This window comes from Bufo gargarizans, chromosome 10 (assembly GCF_014858855.1).
Source record: "Bufo gargarizans isolate SCDJY-AF-19 chromosome 10, ASM1485885v1, whole genome shotgun sequence".
NCBI classification, from domain to species: domain Eukaryota; kingdom Metazoa; phylum Chordata; class Amphibia; order Anura; family Bufonidae; genus Bufo; species Bufo gargarizans.
This window is the reverse complement of record NC_058089.1, coordinates 76,685,014-76,707,527: the sequence shown is the minus strand read 5'-3', so window position 1 is coordinate 76,707,527 and position 22,514 is coordinate 76,685,014. Positions and strand designations below refer to the sequence as shown.

Below are 22,514 nucleotides of genomic sequence, written 5' to 3'. Positions count from 1 at the left end.
CTGGTGCAGCTCTTTTGATCCCACTCCTTAATAAATATCTAAATCAGGGAATGGTCCGATATTCCATGGGCCTCATATTTAATTTTAATAATGAGATCTATCATATCGCTATTGGCCAGTGCTAAGTAAATCCTTGACATAGCTTTGTATGTATTACTATAACATGAATAAACCTTCCTATCCCTGTACATATCTCGCCAAGTGTCAAAACCTATAAAGTAATGAATGTTTCCCGTGAATTCCTTTATGTTTAATGACATTAGAGAGTCTATCCATTTCGGGGTCCATTACACAATTGAAGTCCCCCGAGACTAATACTGGGAACTGCTCTCTGTTATGTATAAATGAGGCCAGTTGATTAAGAGCAGTCATGGCAAATGGAGGAGGAATGTATAGAAAGGCCAATATACAAATCTGTTATATGTGAAGTGGACGTGCCTAGGGCTCAAGAAAATAGCGCATAATAGGGTAGTATGTCCTAGATAGTATTATAGGACCGAGGTATTTTGAGATTAAACGCTCACCTTTTTGGGTTGTGCTATAATAGGCACAACCCTATTGTAGGCATATCAAATGAAGCAATGATTGCCTTCGGGTGCGCAGCCACAGGTTTAGGTTCCAATGCTGAAGGATGTGCAGTCCCTCCTCACTGGCCGTTACATGAAGTAGAGAAGAGTCTGCTTTTAGCGCTCCAAAACCCAGACATGACAATCTTTGATTTCAGACTTCATTTTTTTTTTTATTCCAATTTAAAATAATTTAGATAAAAACAATTGTTTAACCTGATGAAGGGGATCCTAATTCCCCGAAACGCGTTGTTTTTGTCTAAATCATTTTAAATTGGAATAAAAATATTGCTGTGTCTGGGTTTTGGAGCGCCAAAAGCAGACTCTTCTCTCTTCTTCAATATACAAATCTAACCATTCCACCGACAATGTAAAAAAAAAAAATCTCCCCTTTCTTTCAATCTGATGGTCCAGCGGTTTATAGTCTACCCCTTTGTGCACATATACACTAACCCCACGCGAGTATGAGGATAAACAGGAGTGATATTGATATTCTGCCTATTTTTTCTTGAGACCTAGCGGAATCTCTGAAGAAACATGTGTTTCAAGCAAACCCACAATCGCGGGGAGTCAGTAGGTGATAAAGACTTCCCAGAAAAAGGTGTCAAGACAGCATTGTATGTGGCAGACAATAGATGTCTAACCCCCCGTGAATAGAGGTGGGGGGTTAGACATCTTTTGTCTGCCACATACAATGCTGTCTTGACACCTTTTTCTGGGAAGTCTTTATCACCTACTGACTCCAATTAGGATAATGGATTCAACACCTTTGACCCAATGCTGGGTATAATTACCAGATGTGGATTCAGTTACATATTTATTCCCAGAATTTTTGTACAGTCACTCAGAATTGAGAAAGCTCATTGGAAGAACGAGTGAAATGTTTTCAAGAAATCTACAGTACGTCCAGTTGCCTTGATTTATTCTTTACAGATATTCTTGAGGGAATGGGTGGATTGCAGTACCAAAACAGGTTATCAAACTTGGGGTTATTCAGTTTGGAGAAAAGACAGCTTAGAGGAGGTCTAATTACAAAGTAGAAATATATGAATGGACAGTACGGACATATATATTTTTTTTATATTATATAATTTTTATTATTCAATAATGTAATACAAAATATAAAAGTTCACACAAAACATAATATATTTTCATCCTCTATTTATAAACCATGCCCAACCCAGCCAACCCGAGAAAGGGAGAGAGAGAAAAAAAAGGGAACCGAATATTATGTATTACAATTCAGCCAGCGATTCCGCAATTTGAAAAACAAGACATTTTTACCCTATTATCGTATATAATTTTCTCCATCCTAATAATATGGTCAACCGCCCTCCTCCACTCTCTTAAAGATGGCCCTGGGTCTGTCATTTAAAAGTAAGTGGTTGCCGAGAACCAACATAACAATAATTGCAGACTGGGCCTGGAAAAGAGTCACAGCCACCAGAGAAAAGTCCTGGTTATTCATGAATTCCTACTCTCCTGCCCACCTACTGATGACTAACAGGCTTCTACCGAGTTTTCTCCCTTTCTCTCTAGCAGAGAACTGCTAATCATCAGTAGATGGTCGGGAGAGCAGGAGATTAGGAGTAACCATGACTCTTCTCAGGTAGATTTGACTCTTTTCAAGGCCTGGGCTGCAATGATTATGATGCTGGTTCTCAGTAGCCACTTACTTTTAGCTCATGAGCGACGCACCACTGAAATCAGCATTTCTGTCACTAATTTATTCTGCCCTCAGTGAGGTCAGCATAAAGTACATGACAGGTTCCCTTTAAAGCGGCATTGGAAAGATAAGAGCTGAAATTAGTTCAGGTCATGAGACTGCAGGACTTGCAAATAAATAGTTGTCACTATTAAAGTCCCAAGAGCTGTAACATTTCATAATTGGTCAATGTAGCCATATAAGTTTTATTTTTTTTACTGGTACAATTTTGATTTATTTTGGGGGAGAGAGGTGGCAGGGCTGGGGCTTAGAAAAATATTGTACATGGCAGACATGGAATATGCAGACAGAGCCCCCTACTTTTGAAAACCACTCGGGTTACAGCCAAATAGCTAGATTCGGAGTAATCTCATTTCCTAGCCGTTGCAGTAGAATGTCAGCTATACACTACAGCCTGTACCCGTAGTTAATGGCATGAAGAAAGCTGCTGCAAATGTAAGGTTTTTTGCAGGAAGTACTCGTACCCCATACCACACTATCAGTGGCTTAACTAGAAATTACTGGTCCCCACAGCAAATTTTTGAATGAGGCATCCACCAGAAACATCTTCGCAAAACCCTCCTCCTGTGCAACCTCCACTCCTCTGGATAGTCAAGATCTCTCTCTCAGATAAGCCACTCTGTCTGTTTCCTACAGTGCCACTGTATATAATGTCATTGAATAATGACGGGTGGGCCCTTCTGAGTTCGGGCCCCAAAGCAGCTTTGCCTATAGCTATGCCCCTGCACACTATTAAAGAGTGGTGTAGGGAGGGGATGAAAGAAAATGTCTGACTATACAAAGGAACATTTGGCCTGGTCTATTTATTTAGTGTTGCCACAAAATTTGCAGATGATTGTATAACTTTTCTAAAGAAAGTCTCAAGCCCAGAACAAGTTTTATAGATATGCTGCATTTTCTCCACTTTTTGAATGTGCACATTTTATCAAATACAGTTATACAGTCAGTCACCAAGATCTGATAGGATTGTGACTACGATTATATACTATTAAACAGAATTTCATCCAGAGCGGAGAAAGCTACATCAATCTTAGTGTATATCACTTAAAAATATCTTAGGTCTCTCATCTATCATAAAAGCAGGCTTCATGCTCTACTGAATTTTGACTGATTGTGGCATCCAAAAATCATCTTTTGTTCTTTATTGTTTCTTTTCAGCTCTGGCCTGCTCAGTCTCGCACAGTGGGGCTAACTCATTCTGGGAGTTCAGTGCCCATCAAGTAAAAAGAAAGTCACGCAGAGGTAATGCAGAATTATTTTGTTGCTCATCATAGTAGATGTTATTTATATTTAAAATTTGTAAACAAAGTTAATAAAACATGTATGACAACAGGGTTACCCTGGTAACAAATGGCGTCACTCAAGCCTTCACATACCACAATTAATAGCCACTGTAGTTTCATCACAGGAGTGGACTCTATTTCATTACTTAAAGCAAATGTGTCACCAGAAAATGACCTATTGCTTAAATTACATTTTTAGACATAGTTTGAAAGAATTTTTGGTGAGTTTTTTTTTTTTAATTTTCCATGTCATGATCTATATTTATTTTTAAAATGTATATAATCCTGCAATTTTTGCTCTAACCACTAGAACTAGGACATGACTTCCTGTTCTGTAGAGGGAACTTTTCAGTAGCTGTTGTCATCTTCACCATCGGCAGAATGTCAAATAACACCTCTGTATAGTTACACAGGTTCCACCATTCACAGTTGGAAATTGACTTCTATGGGAGAGTATTCTAGGCATGCTTTATCACCCAAAAAAAAATATAAAAAATCACCAACAAATAAAAAAATTAAATAAAATTGCTTATTATAAAAAACATGATTTAAACAATAGGTCATTTTCTGGTGACCTATTCCCTTCCAAATGTCAACCCCAGCAAAATCATAATACGAACAGTCTGGGTCCTAAGGAAAGAGCTTTTGCTATGCACAGGAAGAATAAACTAGCATTAAAAAATTCCTGTGCTTATTCTATGACTGCACCTAAGTACCAGTGACCAGAAGCGGCGTTCTACCATGTCTACTGTCCTCCGAGTTGTAATAAGTATATATATGTGACACCATCACGCCTACCTGAACTTCATAAGGAGGAGAACAGGCAAGAGGACTCTATCCCTGAGGAAGAAAGACGATCCTTTTGAAATGTGTTGGATTTTTGGTCTACAACAGCTCCTGTAGCTGTAAGCCCGAGTGACATCACTGGCGCTCTGATTAGGAGCACAAGCTTTTCTGAATAGGAAACGTGCTTCCGGCCGGGGCCCGTTTTCCAACCACACAGCCTGATTGCTTCTACCGGACTGGAGGATCGGGACAACTATCAAGTATTCACCACTACACATCAACATCACAGACTCTCCGCTACAAGTTCAGGTAGGCGTGACAGTATCACATATACATACTTATTACAACAGGACAGTAGACGTGGTAGAACCCCGCTTCTAGTCACTTGCACTTAGGTGCAGTCAGAGAGTAAGCACAGGAATTCTTCTTTTACTTCTTCTAATTGTCATTGCGGCACTGACCTTCCTTGCAGCATACTTACAACATTTTTAAGTAAGAGTAAACTTGTTTTATTTTTAAACTAGCATTTAGATATTCTATAAAACTGTAGTTAAAAAATCAAAATAAAAAACTAAAAATAAATAAATCACACTCGTGAAAACAAACAAACTGTAAATATATGTTTGTGTATCCATAACTATAACAACTGCATAATATCACTTTAATATATTAATATGTGATTAATATATTTATGATCAGAGAAGAGAAAAAACCTGAACAAAAAAATAGAATATTTTTAGAGGGATGTTGCCCCAAAATAGCTTGAGTTTTGTTTTACTGATACAGAGCAACAAGTCAATTAAGGGTTCATTCACACACCCACAACTTTTGTCTGCGGACAAGAATAGAACATACATTTTTTTGCGGGACCGTGGAACGGAAGTGCGGATGCGGACAGCACACTGTGTACTGTCAGCATCTTTTGCAGCCTTATTGAAAATGATTGGGTCCGCAAAATTGCAGAACGGATGCGGACCCATTTTGCGGACGTGTGAATGGACCCTAATAATACATTTAAAAAATATTCGTGCTTCCTGCAGCCTCAACTTAACAGCTGACTGCATAGTGTTATATGTTTAACTCAATATCTGGAACACAACTAGGTTGGATGTGGTTAGCAGTGCTGGGGTCCTAGGTTATCGTCTGACCAAGGACACCATCTCTATGGAGTTTGTATGTTCTCTCCGTGTTTTTGTGGGTTTCCTCCAGGTACTCTGGTTTCATCCCACACTCCAAAGACATACTGATAAGGAATCTAGATTATGATGCTTTAACAGGATTGTTATTTTCAAGTTGACCACTGAGTGGCAGTACTGCCTCAAGAAACAAGAGAGGTGTCTCTCCTGCTTTAACAGACGTGAGATTTCCCCCCAAAAAAGAGAATGATAAAATGTTTCTAATATTGATATGAGCAAATTGATTTGTACAAATCAAAATCATTCATAAATCAGCCTGCTTGAGCATTTGCAATAGAGCACAGGCAGGACCATGGTACAGTTACACTGACGCCAAATTATGCAGGGGGTCAGGATATGGGTATAATAGTCTATATTTAGTCTATAGTTTTGTTAATGATGCCAATTGCAGCGTGCGCAGGGTATTGTCACAGGGCCCTTTAAAGGTGTTATAACTCACGCCCCAGGTTAGGAATGCCAGAGTGGTGTAATGTCTCTGTATGGCAGTATTAATTGTGTCAACGGTGTACCTGTGTACGGCTGGACTCCTGTATCCTGGCTCACTTGCAATAAATTGAGTGTGGTGCTAATAGGAGTAATAGAGGGATTTTGCAGCAGAAATTGAGATACAGACCTTTGGTAAAGTTCAAACTTGTCTTTACTGATTGTAACTTTTATCCAGGCAAAATACAGCTTTTGTCTTAGGTCCCAGCAGGTATTGGCAATGGTTGGCAGGAATTTATCTTCTACTCTATAAACCTGGAGCTTGCAGGAAAGGACGTCTGCTTTGTAGCTCTATACTGTGGCTTCTACACTTTCTATCTTCTGCTGTATGGGGACTGACTAGCTGAGGAGGAATATAGCTTCTCTTGGGTCTCTGGACTTTACTAACAGTTATCTTCGCAGGGATACTTTCTTCCTGGAACTGGAGTTTGTCTGCTTGCTTCATCCAGCTGAGGCTGCAGGGCTCAGGCTGGGGATTAGACCAAGATCCTGGTTTGGTTCCCTATAGCTGGGAGCTCCTAACATGCACACCCTACCCCTAGCAGAGGGTGGGCTACACTCCTAACTAACTTCATTCTCTCCTCATGCTGCAGGATGTGGGCACAGCCCACTCTGCTGACAGAGGGGGAGCTAAACTGGAATGAACCATTCCAGCTTAGAAATACTAAACTGAACTTAAGTCCTTACCAGAACATTGCAACAATATACATTTAACATGGTTTATAATGCACAGTTGTGAGGATAAAATGTAAAATTACATACATTACACTGGTAATCTTGGCTCAGCGCACACTCAGAGGCTCTGCTGTCTGTATACTCGGAAGTGTAACTAAGCATGCACAGTCAGCATCAGCACTGCTCAGATAGCAGCAGCAGAGTCTCTGAGCTTTCTCCGCTATTTGAAGCAACGGCACAGGCCTGAGATTGACAGGGCCAGGCGAAATGTCTGGCCTTAAGGTTTGTCTGTTTGCTGATGACACAAGGTAGGTAAGGTTTGTCTGTTTGCTCATGACACAAGCGTGTAATAGGGGTGACAGTGCTCTGTTATGAATGGATCTGGTTGTATTATATTTAACATATCCGCATCCCAGGACGGAAAACAAACCTGAGCATGCTGTGGTTTGCTCTCCAGTATGAGAATGGAACAGAAATCATTTTGGAGCACTCCGTTCTGTTCAGTTACGTTTTGTTCCCATGGACAATGAATGGGGACAAAACGGAAGCATTTTTTTTCCGGTATTGAGACCCTCTGATGTATCTCAATACCAAAAAATAATAATGCTAGTATGAAAGTAGACTTAGTCAGTAGGGATGAGCGAACTCGAACTGTATAGTTCGGGTTCGTACCGAATTTTGGGGTGTCCGTGACACGGACCCGAACCCGGACATTTTCGTAAAAGTCCGGGTTCGGGTTCGGTGTTCGTCGCTTTCTTGGCGCTTTTGTGACGCTTTCTTGGCGCTTTTTGAAAGGCTGCAAAGCAGCCAATCAACAAGCGTCATACTACTTGCCCCAAGAGGCCATCACAGCCATGCCTACTATTGGCATGGCTGTGATTGGCCAGAGCACCATGTGACCCAGCCTCTATTTAAGCTGGAGTCACATAGCGCCGCCCGTCACTCTGCTCTGATTAGCGTAGGGAGAGGTTGCGGCTGCGACAGTAGGGCGAGATTAGGCAGATTAACTCCTCCAAAGGACTTGATTAACTGATCGATCTGCAGCTGTGGATCATTGAGCTGCTGATCCTCAATTGCTCACTGTTTTTAGGCTGCCCAGACCGTTTGTCAGTCACATTTTTCTGGGGTGATCGGCGGCCATTTTGTGTCTTGTGGTGCGCCAGCACAAGCTGCGACCAAGTGCATTTAACCCTCAATGGTGTGGTTGTTTTTTGGCTAAAGCCTACATCAGGGTGAAGCTGTCACACCAAGTGCATTTAACCAGCAATAGTCTGTTCATTTTTTGGCCATATACAAAATCAGGGGCAAGCTGCGCCTGTCACCAAGTGCATTTAACCCTCAATGGTGTGGTTGTTTTTTGGCTAAAGCCTACATCAGGGTGAAGCTGTCACACCAAGTGCATTTAACCAGCAATAGTCTGTTCATTTTTTGGCCATATACAAAATCAGGGGCAAGCTGCGCCTGTCACCAAGTGCATTTAACCCTCAATGGTGTGGTTGTTTTTTGGCTAAAGCCTACATCAGGGTGAAGCTGTCACACCAAGTGCATTTAACCAGCAATAGTCTGTTCATTTTTTGGCCATATACAAAATCAGGGGCAAGCTGCGCCTGTCACCAAGTGCATTTAACCCTCAATGGTGTGGTTGTTTTTTGGCTAAAGCCTACATCAGGGTGAAGCTGTCACACCAAGTGCATTTAACCAGCAATAGTCTGTTCATTTTTTGGCCATATACAAAATCAGGGGCAAGCTGCGCCTGTCACCAAGTGCATTTAACCCTCAATGGTGTGGTTGTTTTCTGGCTAAAGCCTACATCAGGGTGAAGCTGTCACACCAAGTGCATTTAACCAGCAATAGTCTGTTTATTTTTTGGCCATATACTACATCAGGGGCAAGCTGCGCCCGTCACCAAGTGCATTTAACCCTCAGTAGTGTGGTTGGTCAAGCTGTGACACCAAGTGCATTTAACCAGCAATAGTCTGTTCATTTTTTGGCCATATACTACATCAGGGGCAAGCTGCGCCCGTCACCAAGTGCATTTAACCAGCAATAGTGTGGTTATTTTTTGGCCATATCCCAGTCTAATTCTGTCACTAAATCCATACCGGTCACCCAGCGCCTAAATACTAGGCCTCAAATTTATATCCCGCTAAATCTCTCGTTACCGCTGTCCTGTTGTAGCTGGGAAAGTTATTTAGTGTCCGTCAAAGCACATTTTTTGTTCTGGGTTGAAGTACAATTCCCAATTTAGCAATTTCATAATTTAGTGGTTTCTGCTATATCAGAGCTATTTGAAATCTATCCCTAAAAGGGTATATAATATTCAAGGTGCACATTGGGTCATTCAGAATAACTTCACACACACCCGCTACTGTGTATTTCCAAGTCTAATTCTGTCACTAAACCCATACCTGTCACCCAGCGCCTAAATACTAGGCCTCAAATTTATATCCTGCTAAATCTCTCGTTACCGCTGTACTGTTGTTGCTTGGAAAGATATTTAGTGTCCGTCAAAGCACATTTTTTGTTCTGGGTTGAAGTACAATTCCCAATTTAGCAATTTCATAATTTAGTGGTTTCTGCTATATCAGAGCTATTTGAAATCTATCCCTAAAAGGGTATATAATATTCAAGGTGCACATTGGGTCATTCAGAATAACTTCACACACACCCGCTACTGTGTATTTTCAAGTCTAATTCTGTCACTAAACCCATACCTGTCACCCAGCGCCTAAATACTAGGCCTCAAATTTATATCCTGCTAAATCTCTCGTTACCGCTGTACTGTTGTTGCTGGGCAAGATATTTAGTGTCCGTCAAAGCACATTTTTTGTTCTGGGTTGAAATACAATTCCCAATTTAGCAATTTCATAATTTAGTGGTTTCTGCTATATCAGAGCTATTTGAAATCTATCCCTAAAAGGGTATATAATATTCAAGGTGCACATTGGGTCATTCAGAATAACTTCACACACACCCGCTACTGTGTATTTCCAAGTCTAATTCTGTCACTAAACCCATACCTGTCAGCCAGCGCCTAAATACTAGGCCTCAAATTTATATCCTGCTAAATCTCTCGTTACCGCTGTACTGTTGTTGCTTGGAAAGATATTTAGTGTCCGTCAAAGCACATTTTTTGTTCTGGGTTGAAGTACAATTCCCAATTTAGCAATTTCATAATTTAGTGGTTTCTGCTATATCAGAGCTATTTGAAATCTATCCCTAAAAGGGTATATAATATTCAAGGTGCACATTGGGTCATTCAGAATAACTTCACACACACCCGCTACTGTGTATTTCCAAGTCTAATTCTGTCACTAAACCCATACCTGTCACCCAGCGCCTAAATACTAGGCCTCAAATTTATATCCTGCTAAATCTCTCGTTACCGCTGTACTGTTGTTGCTGGGCAAGATATTTAGTGTCCGTCAAAGCACATTTTTTGTTCTGGGTTGAAATACAATTCCCAATTTAGCAATTTCATAATTTAGTGGTTTCTGCTATATCAGAGCTATTTGAAATCTATCCCTAAAAGGGTATATAATATTCAAGGTGCACATTGGGTCATTCAGAATAACTTCACACACACCCGCTACTGTGTATTTTCAAGTCTAATTCTGTCACTAAACCCATACCTGTCACCCAGCGCCTAAATACTAGGCCTCAAATTTATATCCTGCTAAATCTCTCGTTACCGCTGTCCTGTTGTAGCTGGGAAAGTTATTTAGTGTCCGTCAAAGCACATTTTTTGTTCTGGGTTGAAGTACAATTCCCAATTTAGCAATTTCATAATTTAGTGGTTTCTGCTATATCAGAGCTATTTGAAATCTATCCCTAAAAGGGTATATAATATTCAAGGTGCACATTGGGTCATTCAGAATAACTTCACACACACCCGCTACTGTGTATTTTCAAGTCTAATTCTGTCACTAAACCCATACCTGTCACCCAGCGCCTAAATACTAGGCCTCAAATTTATATCCTGCTAAATCTCTCGTTACCGCTGTCCTGTTGTAGCTGGGAAAGTTATTTAGTGTCCGTCAAAGCACATTTTTTCTTCTGGGTTGAAATACAATTCCCAATTTAGCAATTTCATAATTTAGTGGTTTCTGCTATATCAGAGCTATTTGAAATCTATCCCTAAAAGGGTAGATCATATTGAAGGTGCACATAGGGTCATTCAGAATAACTTCACACACACCCGCTACTGTGTATTTCCAAGTCTAATTCTGTCACTAAACCCATACCTGTCACCCAGCGCCTAAATACTAGGCCTCAAATTTATATCCCGCTAAATCTCTCGTTACCGCTGTCCTGTTGTAGCTGGGAAAGTTATTTAGTGTCCGTCAAAGCACATTTTTTGTTCTGGGTTGAAGTACAATTCCCAATTTAGCAATTTCATAATTTAGTGGTTTCTGCTATATCAGAGCTATTTGAAATCTATCCCTAAAAGGGTATATAATATTCAAGGTGCACATTGGGTCATTCAGAATAACTTCACACACACCCGCTACTGTGTATTTCCAAGTCTAATTCTGTCACTAAACCCATACCTGTCACCCAGCGCCTAAATACTAGGCCTCAAATTTATATCCTGCTAAATCTCTCGTTACCGCTGTACTGTTGTTGCTGGGCAAGATATTTAGTGTCCGTCAAAGCACATTTTTTGTTCTGGGTTGAAATACAATTCCCAATTTAGCAATTTCATAATTTAGTGGTTCCTGCTATATCAGAGCTATTTGAAATCTATCCCAAAAAGGGTATATAATATTCAAGGTGCACATAGGGTCATTCAGAATAACTTCACACACACGCTTCTGTGCATTTCCAAGTCTAATTCTGTCACTAAATCCATACCGGTCACCCAGCGCCTAAATACTAGGCCTCAAATTTATATCCCGCTGAATTTGAATACAATACATTGGGCCAAATAATATATTTGTTGTTGTGGTGAACCATAACAATGAGAAAAACATCTAGTAAGGGACGCGGACGTGGACATGGTCGTGGTGGTGTTAGTGGACCCTCTGGTGCTGGGAGAGGACGTGGCCGTTCTGCCACATCCACACGTCCTAGTGTACCAACTACCTCAGGTCCCAGTAGCCGCCAGAATTTACAGCGATATATGGTGGGGCCCAATGCCGTTCTAAGGATGGTAAGGCCTGAGCAGGTACAGGCATTAGTCAATTGGGTGGCCGACAGTGGATCCAGCACGTTCACATTATCTCCCACCCAGTCTTCTGCAGAAAGCGCACAGATGGCGCCTGAAAACCAACCCCATCAGTCTGTCACATCACCCCCATGCATACCAGGGAAACTGTCTCAGCCTCAAGTTATGCAGCAGTCTCTTATGCTGTTTGAAGACTCCGCTGGCAGGGTTTCCCAAGGGCATCCACCTAGCCCTTCCCCAGCGGTGAAAGACATAGAATGCACTGACGCACAACCACTTATGTTTCCTGATGATGAGGACATGGGAATACCACCTCAGCATGTCTCTGATGATGACGAAACACAGGTGCCAACTGCTGCGTCTTTCTGCAGTGTGCAGACTGAACAGGAGGTCAGGGATCAAGACTGGGTGGAAGACGATGCAGGGGACGATGAGGTCCTAGACCCCACATGGAATGAAGGTCGTGCCACTGACTTTCACAGTTCGGAGGAAGAGGCAGTGGTGAGACCGAGCCAACAGCGTAGCAAAAGAGGGAGCAGTGGGCAAAAGCAGAACACCCGCCGCCAAGAGACTCCGCCTGCTACTGACCGCCGCCATCTGGGACCGAGCACCCCAAAGGCAGCTTCAAGGAGTTCCCTGGCATGGCACTTCTTCAAACAATGTGCTGACGACAAGACCCGAGTGGTTTGCACGCTGTGCCATCAGAGCCTGAAGCGAGGCATTAACGTTCTGAACCTGAGCACAACCTGCATGACCAGGCACCTGCATGCAAAGCATGAACTGCAGTGGAGTAAACACCTTAAAACCAAGGAAGTCACTCAGGCTCCCCCTGCTACCTCTTCTGCTGCTGCCGCCTCGGCCTATTCTGCTGCTGCCGCCTCGGCCTCTTCCTCCGCCTCTGGAGGAACGTTGGCACCTGCCGCCCAGCAAACAGGGGATGTACCACCAACACCACCACCACCACCTCCGTCACCAAGCGTCTCAACCATGTCACACGCCAGCGTTCAGCTCTCCATCTCACAAACATTTGATAGAAAGCGTAAATTCCCACCTAGCCACCCTCGATCCCTGGCCCTGAATGCCAGCATTTCTAAACTACTGGCCTATGAAATGCTGTCATTTAGGCTGGTGGACACAGACAGCTTCAAACAGCTCATGTCGCTTGCTGTCCCACAGTATGTTGTTCCCAGCCGGCACTACTTCTCCAAGAGAGCCGTGCCTTCCCTGCACAACCAAGTATCCGATAAAATCAAGTGTGCACTGCGCAACGCCATCTGTAGCAAGGTCCACCTAACCACAGATACGTGGACCAGTAAGCACGGCCAGGGACGCTATATCTCCCTAACTGCACACTGGGTAAATGTAGTGGCAGCTGGGCCCCAGGCGGAGAGCTGTTTGGCGCACGTCCTTCCGCCGCCAAGGATCGCAGGGCAACATTCTTTGCCTCCTGTTGCCACCTCCTCCTTCTCGGCTTCCTCCTCCTCTTCTTCCACCTGCTCATCCAGTCAGCCACACACCTTCACCACCAACTTCAGCACAGCCCGGGGTAAACGTCAGCAGGCCATTCTGAAACTCATATGTTTGGGGGACAGGCCCCACACCGCACAGGAGTTGTGGCGGGGTATTGAACAACAGACCGACGAGTGGTTGCTGCCGGTGAGCCTCAAGCCCGGCCTGGTGGTGTGTGATAATGGGCGAAATCTCGTTGCAGCTCTGGGACTAGCCAATTTGACGCACATCCCTTGCTTGGCGCATGTGCTGAATTTGGTGGTGCAGAAGTTCATTCACAACTACCCCGACATGTCAGAGCTGCTGCATAAAGTGCGGGCCGTCTGTTCGCGCTTCCGGCGTTCACATCCTGCCGCTGCTCGCCTGTCTGCGCTACAGCGTAACTTCGGCCTTCCCGCTCACCGCCTCATATGCGACGTGCCCACCAGGTGGAACTCCACCTTGCACATGCTGGACAGACTGTGCGAGCAGCAGCAGGCCATAGTGGAGTTTCAGCTGCAGCACGCACGGGTCAGTCGCACTACAGAACAGCACCACTTCACCACCAATGACTGGGCCTCCATGCGAGACCTGTGTGCCCTGTTGCGCTGTTTCGAGTACTCCACCAACATGGCCAGTGGCGATGACACCGTTATCAGCGTTACAATACCACTTCTATGTCTCCTTGAGAAAACACTTAGGGCGATGATGGAAGAGGAGGTGGCCCAGGAGGAGGAGGAGGAGGAGGAGGAAGAGGGGTCATTTTTAGCACTTTCAGGCCAGTCTCTTCGAAGTGACTCAGAGGGAGGTTTTTGGCAACAGCAGAGGCCAGGTACAAATGTGGCCAGCCAGGGCCCACTACTGGAGGACGAGGAGGACGAGGATGAGGAGGAGGTGGAGGAGGATGAGGATGAAGCATGGTCACAGCGGGGTGGCACCCAACGCAGCTCGGGTCCATCACTGGTGCGTGGCTGGGGGGAAAGGCAGGACGATGACGATACGCCTCCCACAGAGGACAGCTTGTCCTTACCCCTGGGCAGCCTGGCACACATGAGCGACTACATGCTGCAGTGCCTGCGCAACGACAGCAGAGTTGCCCACATTTTAACCTGTGCGGACTACTGGGTTGCCACCCTGCTGGATCCACGCTACAAAGACAATGTGCCCACCTTACTTCCTGCACTGGAGCGTGATAGGAAGATGCGCGAGTACAAGCGCACGTTGGTAGACGCGCTACTGAGAGCATTCCCAAATGTCACAGGGGAACAAGTGGAAGCCCAAGGCCAAGGCAGAGGAGGAGCAAGAGGTCGCCAAGGCAGCTGTGTCACGGCCAGCTCCTCTGAGGGCAGGGTTAGCATGGCAGAGATGTGGAAAACTTTTGTCAACACGCCACAGCTAACTGCACCACCACCTGATACGCAACGTGTTAGCAGGAGGCAACATTTCACTAACATGGTGGAACAGTACGTGTGTACACCCCTCCACGTACTGACTGATGGTTCGGCCCCATTCAACTTCTGGGTCTCTAAATTGTCCACGTGGCCAGAGCTAGCCTTTTATGCCTTGGAGGTGCTGGCCTGCCCGGCAGCCAGCGTTTTGTCTGAACGTGTATTCAGCACGGCAGGGGGCGTCATTACAGACAAACGCAGCCGCCTGTCTACAGCCAATGTGGACAAGCTGACGTTCATAAAAATGAACCAGGCATGGATCCCACAGGACCTGTCCGTCCCTTGTCCAGATTAGACATTAACTACCTCCCCATAACCATATATTATTGGACTCCAGGGCACTTCCTCATTCAATCCTATTTTTATTTTCATTTTACCATTATATTGCAAGGCTACCCAAAGTTGAATGAACCTCTCCTCTGCCTGTGTGCTAGGCCTAAATATATGCCAATGGATTGTTGCAGTGGTGGCTGACGTGAAGCCTCATTCTCTGCTATGACATGCAGACTGATTCTCTGGTGACATGAAGCCAGATTGTCTGTTACGGGACCTCTCTCCTCTGCCTGGGTGCTGGGCCTGAATTTATGACAATGGACTGTTGCAGTGGTGGCTGACGTGAAGCCTGATTCTCTGCTATGACATGCAGACTGATTCTCTGCTGACATGAAGCCAGATCCTCTGTTGCGGGACCTCTCTCCTCTGCCTGGGTGCTGGGCCTAAATTTATGAAAATGGACTGTTGCAGTGGTGGGTGACGTGAAGCCTCATTCTCTGCTATGACATGCAGACTGATTCTCTGCTGACATGAAGCCAGATTGTCTGTTACGGGACCTCTCTCCTCTGCCTGGGTGCTGGGCCTAAATATCTGACAATGGACTGTTGCATTGGTGGCTGACGTGAAGCCTGATTCTCTGCTATGATATGAAGACTGATTCTCTGCTGACATGAAGCCAGATTGTCTGTTACGGGACCTCTCTCCTCTGCCTGTGTGCTAGGCCTAAATATATGCCAATGGATTGTTGCAGTGGTGGCTGACGTGAAGCCTGATTCTCTGCTATGACATGCAGACTAATTCTCTGCTGACATGAAGCCAGATTGTCTGTTACGGGACCTCTCTCCTCTGCCTGGGTGCTGGGCCTAAATTTATGACAATGGACTGTTGCAGTGGTGGCTGACGTGAAGCCTGATTCTCTGCTATGACATGCAGACTGATTCTCTGCTGACATGAAGCCAGATCCTCTGTTACGGGACCTCTCTCCTCTGCCTGGGTGCTGGGCCTAAATTTATGAAAATGGACTGTTGCAGTGGTGGGTGACGTGAAGCCTCATTCTCTGCTATGACATGCAGACTGATTCTCTGCTGACATGAAGCCAGATTGTCTGTTACGGGACCTCTCTCCTCTGCCTGGGTGCTGGGCCTGAATTTATGACAATGGACTGTTGCAGTGGTGGCTGACGTGAAGCCTGATTCTCTGCTATGACATGCAGACTAATTCTCTGCTGACATGAAGCCAGATTGTCTGTTACGGGACCTCTCTCCTCTGCCTGGGTGCTGGGCCTAAATTTATGAAAATGGACTCTTACAGTGGTGGGTGACGTGAAGCCTGATTCTCTGCTATGACATGAAGACTGATTCTCTGCTGACATGAAGCCAGATCCTCTGTTACGGGACCTCTCTCCTCTGCCTGGGTGCTGGGCCTAAATATCTGACAATGGACTGTTGCATTGGTGGCTGACGTGAAGCCTGATTCTCTGCTATGATATGAAGACTGATTCTCTGCTGACATGAAGCCAGATTGTCTGTTACGGGACCTCTCTCCTCTGCCTGTGTGCTAGGCCTAAATATATGCCAATGGATTGTTGCAGTGGTGGCTGACGTGAAGCCTGATTCTCTGCTATGACATGCAGACTGATTCTCTGGTGACATGAAGCCAGATTGTCTGTTACGGGACCTCTCTCCTCTGCCTGGGTGCTGGGCCTAAATTTATGAAAATGGACTGTTGCAGTGGTGGGTGACGTGAAGCCTGATTCTCTGCTATGACATGCAGACTGATTCTCTGGTGACATGAAGCCAGATCCTCTGTTACGGGACCTCTCTCCTCTGCCTGGGTGCTGGGCCTAAATTTATGAAAATGGACTGTTGCAGTGGTGGGTGACGTGAAGCCTCATTCTCTGCTATGACATGCAGACTGATTCTCTGCTGACATGAAGCCAGATCGTCTGTTACGGGACCTCTCTCCTCTGCCTGGGTGCTGGGCCTAAATTTATGAAAATGGACTCTTACAGTGGTGGGTGACGTGAAGCCTGATTCTCTGCTATGACATGAAGACTGATTCTCTGCTGACATGAAGCCAGATCCTCTGTTACGGGACCTCTCTCCTCTGCCTGGGTGCTGGGCCTAAATATCTGACAATGGACTGTTGCATTGGTGGCTGACGTGAAGCCTGATTCTCTGCTATGATATGAAGACTGATTCTCTGCTGACATGAAGCCAGATTGTCTGTTACGGGACCTCTCTCCTCTGCCTGTGTGCTAGGCCTAAATATATGCCAATGGATTGTTGCAGTGGTGGCTGACGTGAAGCCTGATTCTCTGCTATGACATGCAGACTGATTCTCTGGTGACATGAAGCCAGATCCTCTGTTACGGGACCTCTCTCCTCTGCCTGGGTGCTGGGCCTAAATTTATGAAAATGGACTGTTGCAGTGGTGGGTGACGTGAAGCCTGATTCTCTGCTATGACATGCAGACTGATTCTCTGGTGACATGAAGCCAGATCCTCTGTTACGGGACCTCTCTCCTCTGCCTGGGTGCTGGGCCTAAATTTATGAAAATGGACTGTTGCAGTGGTGGGTGACGTGAAGCCTCATTCTCTGCTATGACATGCAGACTGATTCTCTGCTGACATGAAGCCAGATTGTCTGTTACGGGACCTCTCTCCTCTGCCTGGGTGCTGGGCCTGAATTTATGACAATGGACTGTTGCAGTGGTGGCTGACGTGAAGCCTGATTCTCTGCTATGATATGAAGACTGATTCTCTGCTGACATGAAGCCAGATTGTCTGTTACGGGACCTCTCTCCTCTGCCTGGGTGCCGGGGCCTAAATATCTGAGAATGGACTGTTCCAGTGGTGGGTAACGGGAAGCCAGATTCTCTGCTATGATATGAAGACTGATTCTCTGCTGACATGAAGCCAGATTGTCTGTTACGGGACCTCTCTCCTCTGCCTGGGTGCTGGGCCTAAATTTATGAAAATGGACTCTTACAGTGGTGGGTGACGTGAAGCCTGATTCTCTGCTATGACATGAAGACTGATTCTCTGCTGACATGAAGCCAGATTGTCTGTTACGGGACCTCTCTCCTCTGCCTGGGTGCCGGGGCCTAAATATCTGAGAATGGACTGTTCCAGTGGTGGGTGACGGGAAGCCAGATTCTCTGCTATGGAACCTCTCTCCAATTGATTTTGGTTAATTTTTATTTATTTAATTTTTATTTTAATTAATTTCCCTATCCACATTTGTTTGCAGGGGATTTACCTACATGTTGCTGCCTTTTGCAGCCCTCTAGCCCTTTCCTGGGCTGTTTTACAGCCGTTTTAGTGCCGAAAAGTTCGGGTCCCCATTGACTTCAATGGGGTTCGGGTTCGGGACGAAGTTCGGATCGGGTTCGGATCCCGAACCCGAACATTTCCGGGATGTTCGGCCGAACTTCTCGAACCCGAACATCCAGGTGTTCGCTCAACTCTATTAGTCAGGCGTCTTTTAACCACTTCCTGTCACACTAACGCCGAAAGGCGTCAGGACCGCGGCGCTCTCAGGTGTCAGTGACGCCTATTGGCGTCATCTCGTGAGACCCGAGATTTCCTGTGACCAGTTCACAGGATTGCGCACTATACAAGTTTAACTACAGCCTGCCAGCGCTGATCATTGGCTGGCAGGCTGTAGATTTTTTAAATAACCAATCAAAGAGGTATATCAGATGCTATTTTGTAAATAGCGTCTGATATACCTGCTACCTGCTCCTCTGGTGGTCCCTTTTGCTTGGATCGACCACCAGAGGACACAGGCAGCTCTGTAAGTAGCACCGAACACCACACACACATAACCCCCCACCCCTGTCATTTATTAACCCCTTATTAACCCCTGATCACCCCATATAGACTCCCTGATCACCCCCCTGTCATTGATCACCCCCCTGTAAGGGTCCCTTATCACCGCCAGTTACTTAGCTACTTGTTAGGTAGTTAGTGCCCAGCCCACCACACCGCAGTCACTGATTAGTCGCTGATTAGCGTCATCACAGTCAGCACTAGTACTATATAGTATCTGTAAGTGATCAAGACTGATCGCAATCAGATCTATATCAGTACATTAGAGTCATCTTAGGCTCTACAAAAAATGCAGTGTTCACCCGATCAGGCCTGATCTTGTGCCCACACTTGCGTTTAGTCCGCCCCGCCACAGTGACAGAATTAAATTTTTTCTGGTCACTGCAAAAACACCGTAAAATCGCTGTGGCGCTATAAAGATCACTTTTGAACTTTTTGGATCTTTATTAGCGATCGCAGCTTTACTTCGCAAGCACTCCATTTTACTAGGCAGGTGTGCTATTTTTCTTGGGTAGTCTTAGAGGAATACCCCCTAAATTTAGTTATCCCAAAATGTCAAAGGGGTATTCCGCTGAAGAGGCCTATACAGGATTCTGGCCCTGATGGATGAAAGCGATGGGGACACCTCACCCGCTGAATCCAGTGGTTCAGAATATGAACCTGTAGACAGCAGTGGCACTCTAACCGCTAGTGAAGATGACGAGGTTGAGGTCCCTGCTACGGTCAGGCGTACCTAACCCCATGTCAGTGTTCTGCATACCCAGCGTGATGAGCCTCATTTGTAGCAGAGTGGTGCTAGCGCTGATCTTTTTTATGATGCGGCATACACCAGCAGTGCAGCACATCCTGGACCGTCTACCAGCACTGCCGTATTCCCTGGTGAAGTGGCGAGCAGTTCAAGCTGGATGCGGCATACACCAGCAGTGCAGCACATCCTGGACCGTCTACCAGCACTGCCGTATTCCCTGGTGAAGTGGCGAGCAGTTCAAGCTGGTACGGTGGCACATGCAGTAACTCCCCCATCGCAGCCACCACGTTCACAGGCCCGTAGAGCCCTTAGTCTCCCAGAGGTGCTGGCAAACTCAAATTGGCAATCCCCTGCTTCCACCGCACCCGTATTGCCCCCTTTCACCGCCCAGTCTGAAGTTCGCGTGGAGACAGCTCATTAAGGATCAGCCCTTGAGTTTTTTGAGCTGTTCTTCACCGCGGATCTCTATGACTTAGTTGTGGCAGAAACCAACCGCTACGCCACACAGTATATTACCGCCAATCTGGAAAGCTTCTATGCCCAGCCTTTCCGGTGGAAACTAGTCACAGTTTCCGAATTTGGAAACTAGTCACTTTATCCTCAGCATGGGTCTAACTAAAAAAAATGTGTTGCGGTCCTATTGGTCTAAAGACCCAATACATTACATGCCTATGTTCTCTGCTGCTATGTCCAGGGCACGTTTTGAGGTCATCATGCGCTTTATGCATTTCACTGACAATAAAACCTGTCATCCAAGAGGCCACCCTGCTTATGACCGGCTCCACAAAATTCGGCCCCTTATAGACCATTTGTCATCCAGGTTTGCAGATGTGTATACCCCAATCAGAACATCTGCATAGACGAGTCCCTTATACATTTTACCGGGCGCCTTGGCATCAAACAGTACAACCCCAGGAAGCGCGTCCGGTATAGGGTCAAACCGTATAAGCTCTGTGAAAAGGCCACAGGCTATACATATAGTTTTAGGGTCTATGAGGGGAAAGACTCAAAACTGGAGCTGGTCGGATGCCCTGACTACCTGGGGAGCAGTGGCAAGATTGTCTGGGACTTGGTGTCACCGTTACTCCACAAGGGGTACCACTTATACGTGGACAATTTCTACACAAGCGTGGCCCTCTTTCGGCACTTACATCTAGTCGGAATTCAATGCTGTGGCACCGTGCGACCTAGTCGCTGGGGCTTCCCCCAACGGCTCGTTAATACCCGACTTGCACAGAGGGAGAGGGCTGCCTTGTGTGACCAAGAACTGCTCGCGGTGAAGTGGAGGGACAAGAGGGACGTTTACCTTCTGTCCACCATTCACGCAGACAAGACTGTACAAATTGAAAGGGCAACTGAAGTCATTGAGAAACCCCTCTCTGTCCACGACTATAACCTTCACATGGGAGGGGTGGACTTCAATGACCAGATGTTGGCTCCCTATTTAGTGTCCCGCCGCACCAGACGCTGGTATAAAAAGGTGTTTGTTTATTTAATTCAATTAGCTGTCTATAATAGTTTTGTTCTCTACAGTAAGGATGGGAGAACGGGATCTTTCCAGGAAGAGATCATTTCGGAACTTCTGTATCCAGGAGGGTCCGTGCCCCAAGTCCCTGATGTAGTTAGACGGCTACATGACAGACACTTCCCGAGTGTCTATCCTGGTACCCCAACTCAGCGCTCCCCAAGAAAATATGTCGTGTCTGTAGCAGGGCTGGAATAAGGCGTGACACCAGGGGCGTAGCTAGAAATGACTGGGCCCCATAGCAAAAAAAATTATGGGCCCCCCTCCCGGATCTCCCACCCCCACATACCTCTTGGACCTTCCACCCCTTCGAGAGCTCCCACCCAAACACCCCTCCTAGACCTCCCTCCCCCACACCTATCCTAAATCTCCCACCGCCATGAGCATAGAAAAGTCAGAGGAATAAACAAATAAGTATATGAACATTTTTAGTCAAAATTGAAAACCATTCAGTAACTGATAAAGTGGCAAATCTGATAAACATGAAGAATTGAAAAAAAAACTATGAATTAGTAATTGTATTTTAAAGTAAAGTGTGTGTGGTGGGGGGCAGGGGAAATTAGACTTACTTGTAAGACCTGTACGTTCATTAGTTGGGAAGTGTCCTCTTCGCAGACTTGCTTTTTTTTTTTTACTTCCTGACGTGTAATCATTAAACTTTGCCTTTTAAAGGAGAGGGGAAAGGGGAAAGCTTTAAGATTTAATCTAAACACACAATACAACCCATTTGTTTATACTTACTTAAAACTGTATCCAAATATCCGTGTATAATACCATGACATATAATAGGATCATATACTATATAACCCCCGATGTCACAGATATCGACTCTTCATCAAGTGCCCCCTCCTGCCAATATAATGGTCCAGACCTCCAGGTTCCTGCTTCCTCCTACTCCCCATATATAATGGTCCAGACCTCCAGGATCCTGCTTCCCCTTACTCCCCATATATAATGGTCCAGACCTCCAGGGTCCTGCTCCCCCCTCCTCCCTAAATATAATGGTCCAGACCTCCAGTGTCCTACTCCCCCCTCCTCCCTATATAATGGTCCAGACATCCAGGGTCCTGCTTCCCCCTCCTCCCTAAATATAATGGTCCAGACCTCCAGGGTCCTGCTCCCCCTAAATGTCATGGTCTTACCTTCTTGCTGTCCTCCTTCGTTTGACATGTGCTGGCGGCCATCTTGGTTTCTGGGTTTCTTGTAGCCTCCCACCCTGCGGCTTCTCCTTCCCACTGGGAGGAGCTGGATGCCCAGCTCATATATATAGGAGGTCTGTGGCTTCAGTTCCCTGCTTGGTCCTCCTGTGTTCACATGC

General features: G+C 45.6%; 1 protein-coding gene across 1 annotated transcript in view; it reads left to right on the top strand.

Moving 5' to 3' along the window:
• LTBP3 (latent transforming growth factor beta binding protein 3) overlaps positions 1-22,514 on the top strand; it is a 176,942-nt gene that overhangs the window by 133,624 nt on the left and 20,804 nt on the right. The window contains exon 22 of the mRNA XM_044269983.1: positions 3,451-3,534. Within this exon, the coding sequence (XP_044125918.1) occupies positions 3,451-3,534 (84 nt within the window). The remainder of the gene's footprint in view (positions 1-3,450; positions 3,535-22,514) is intronic.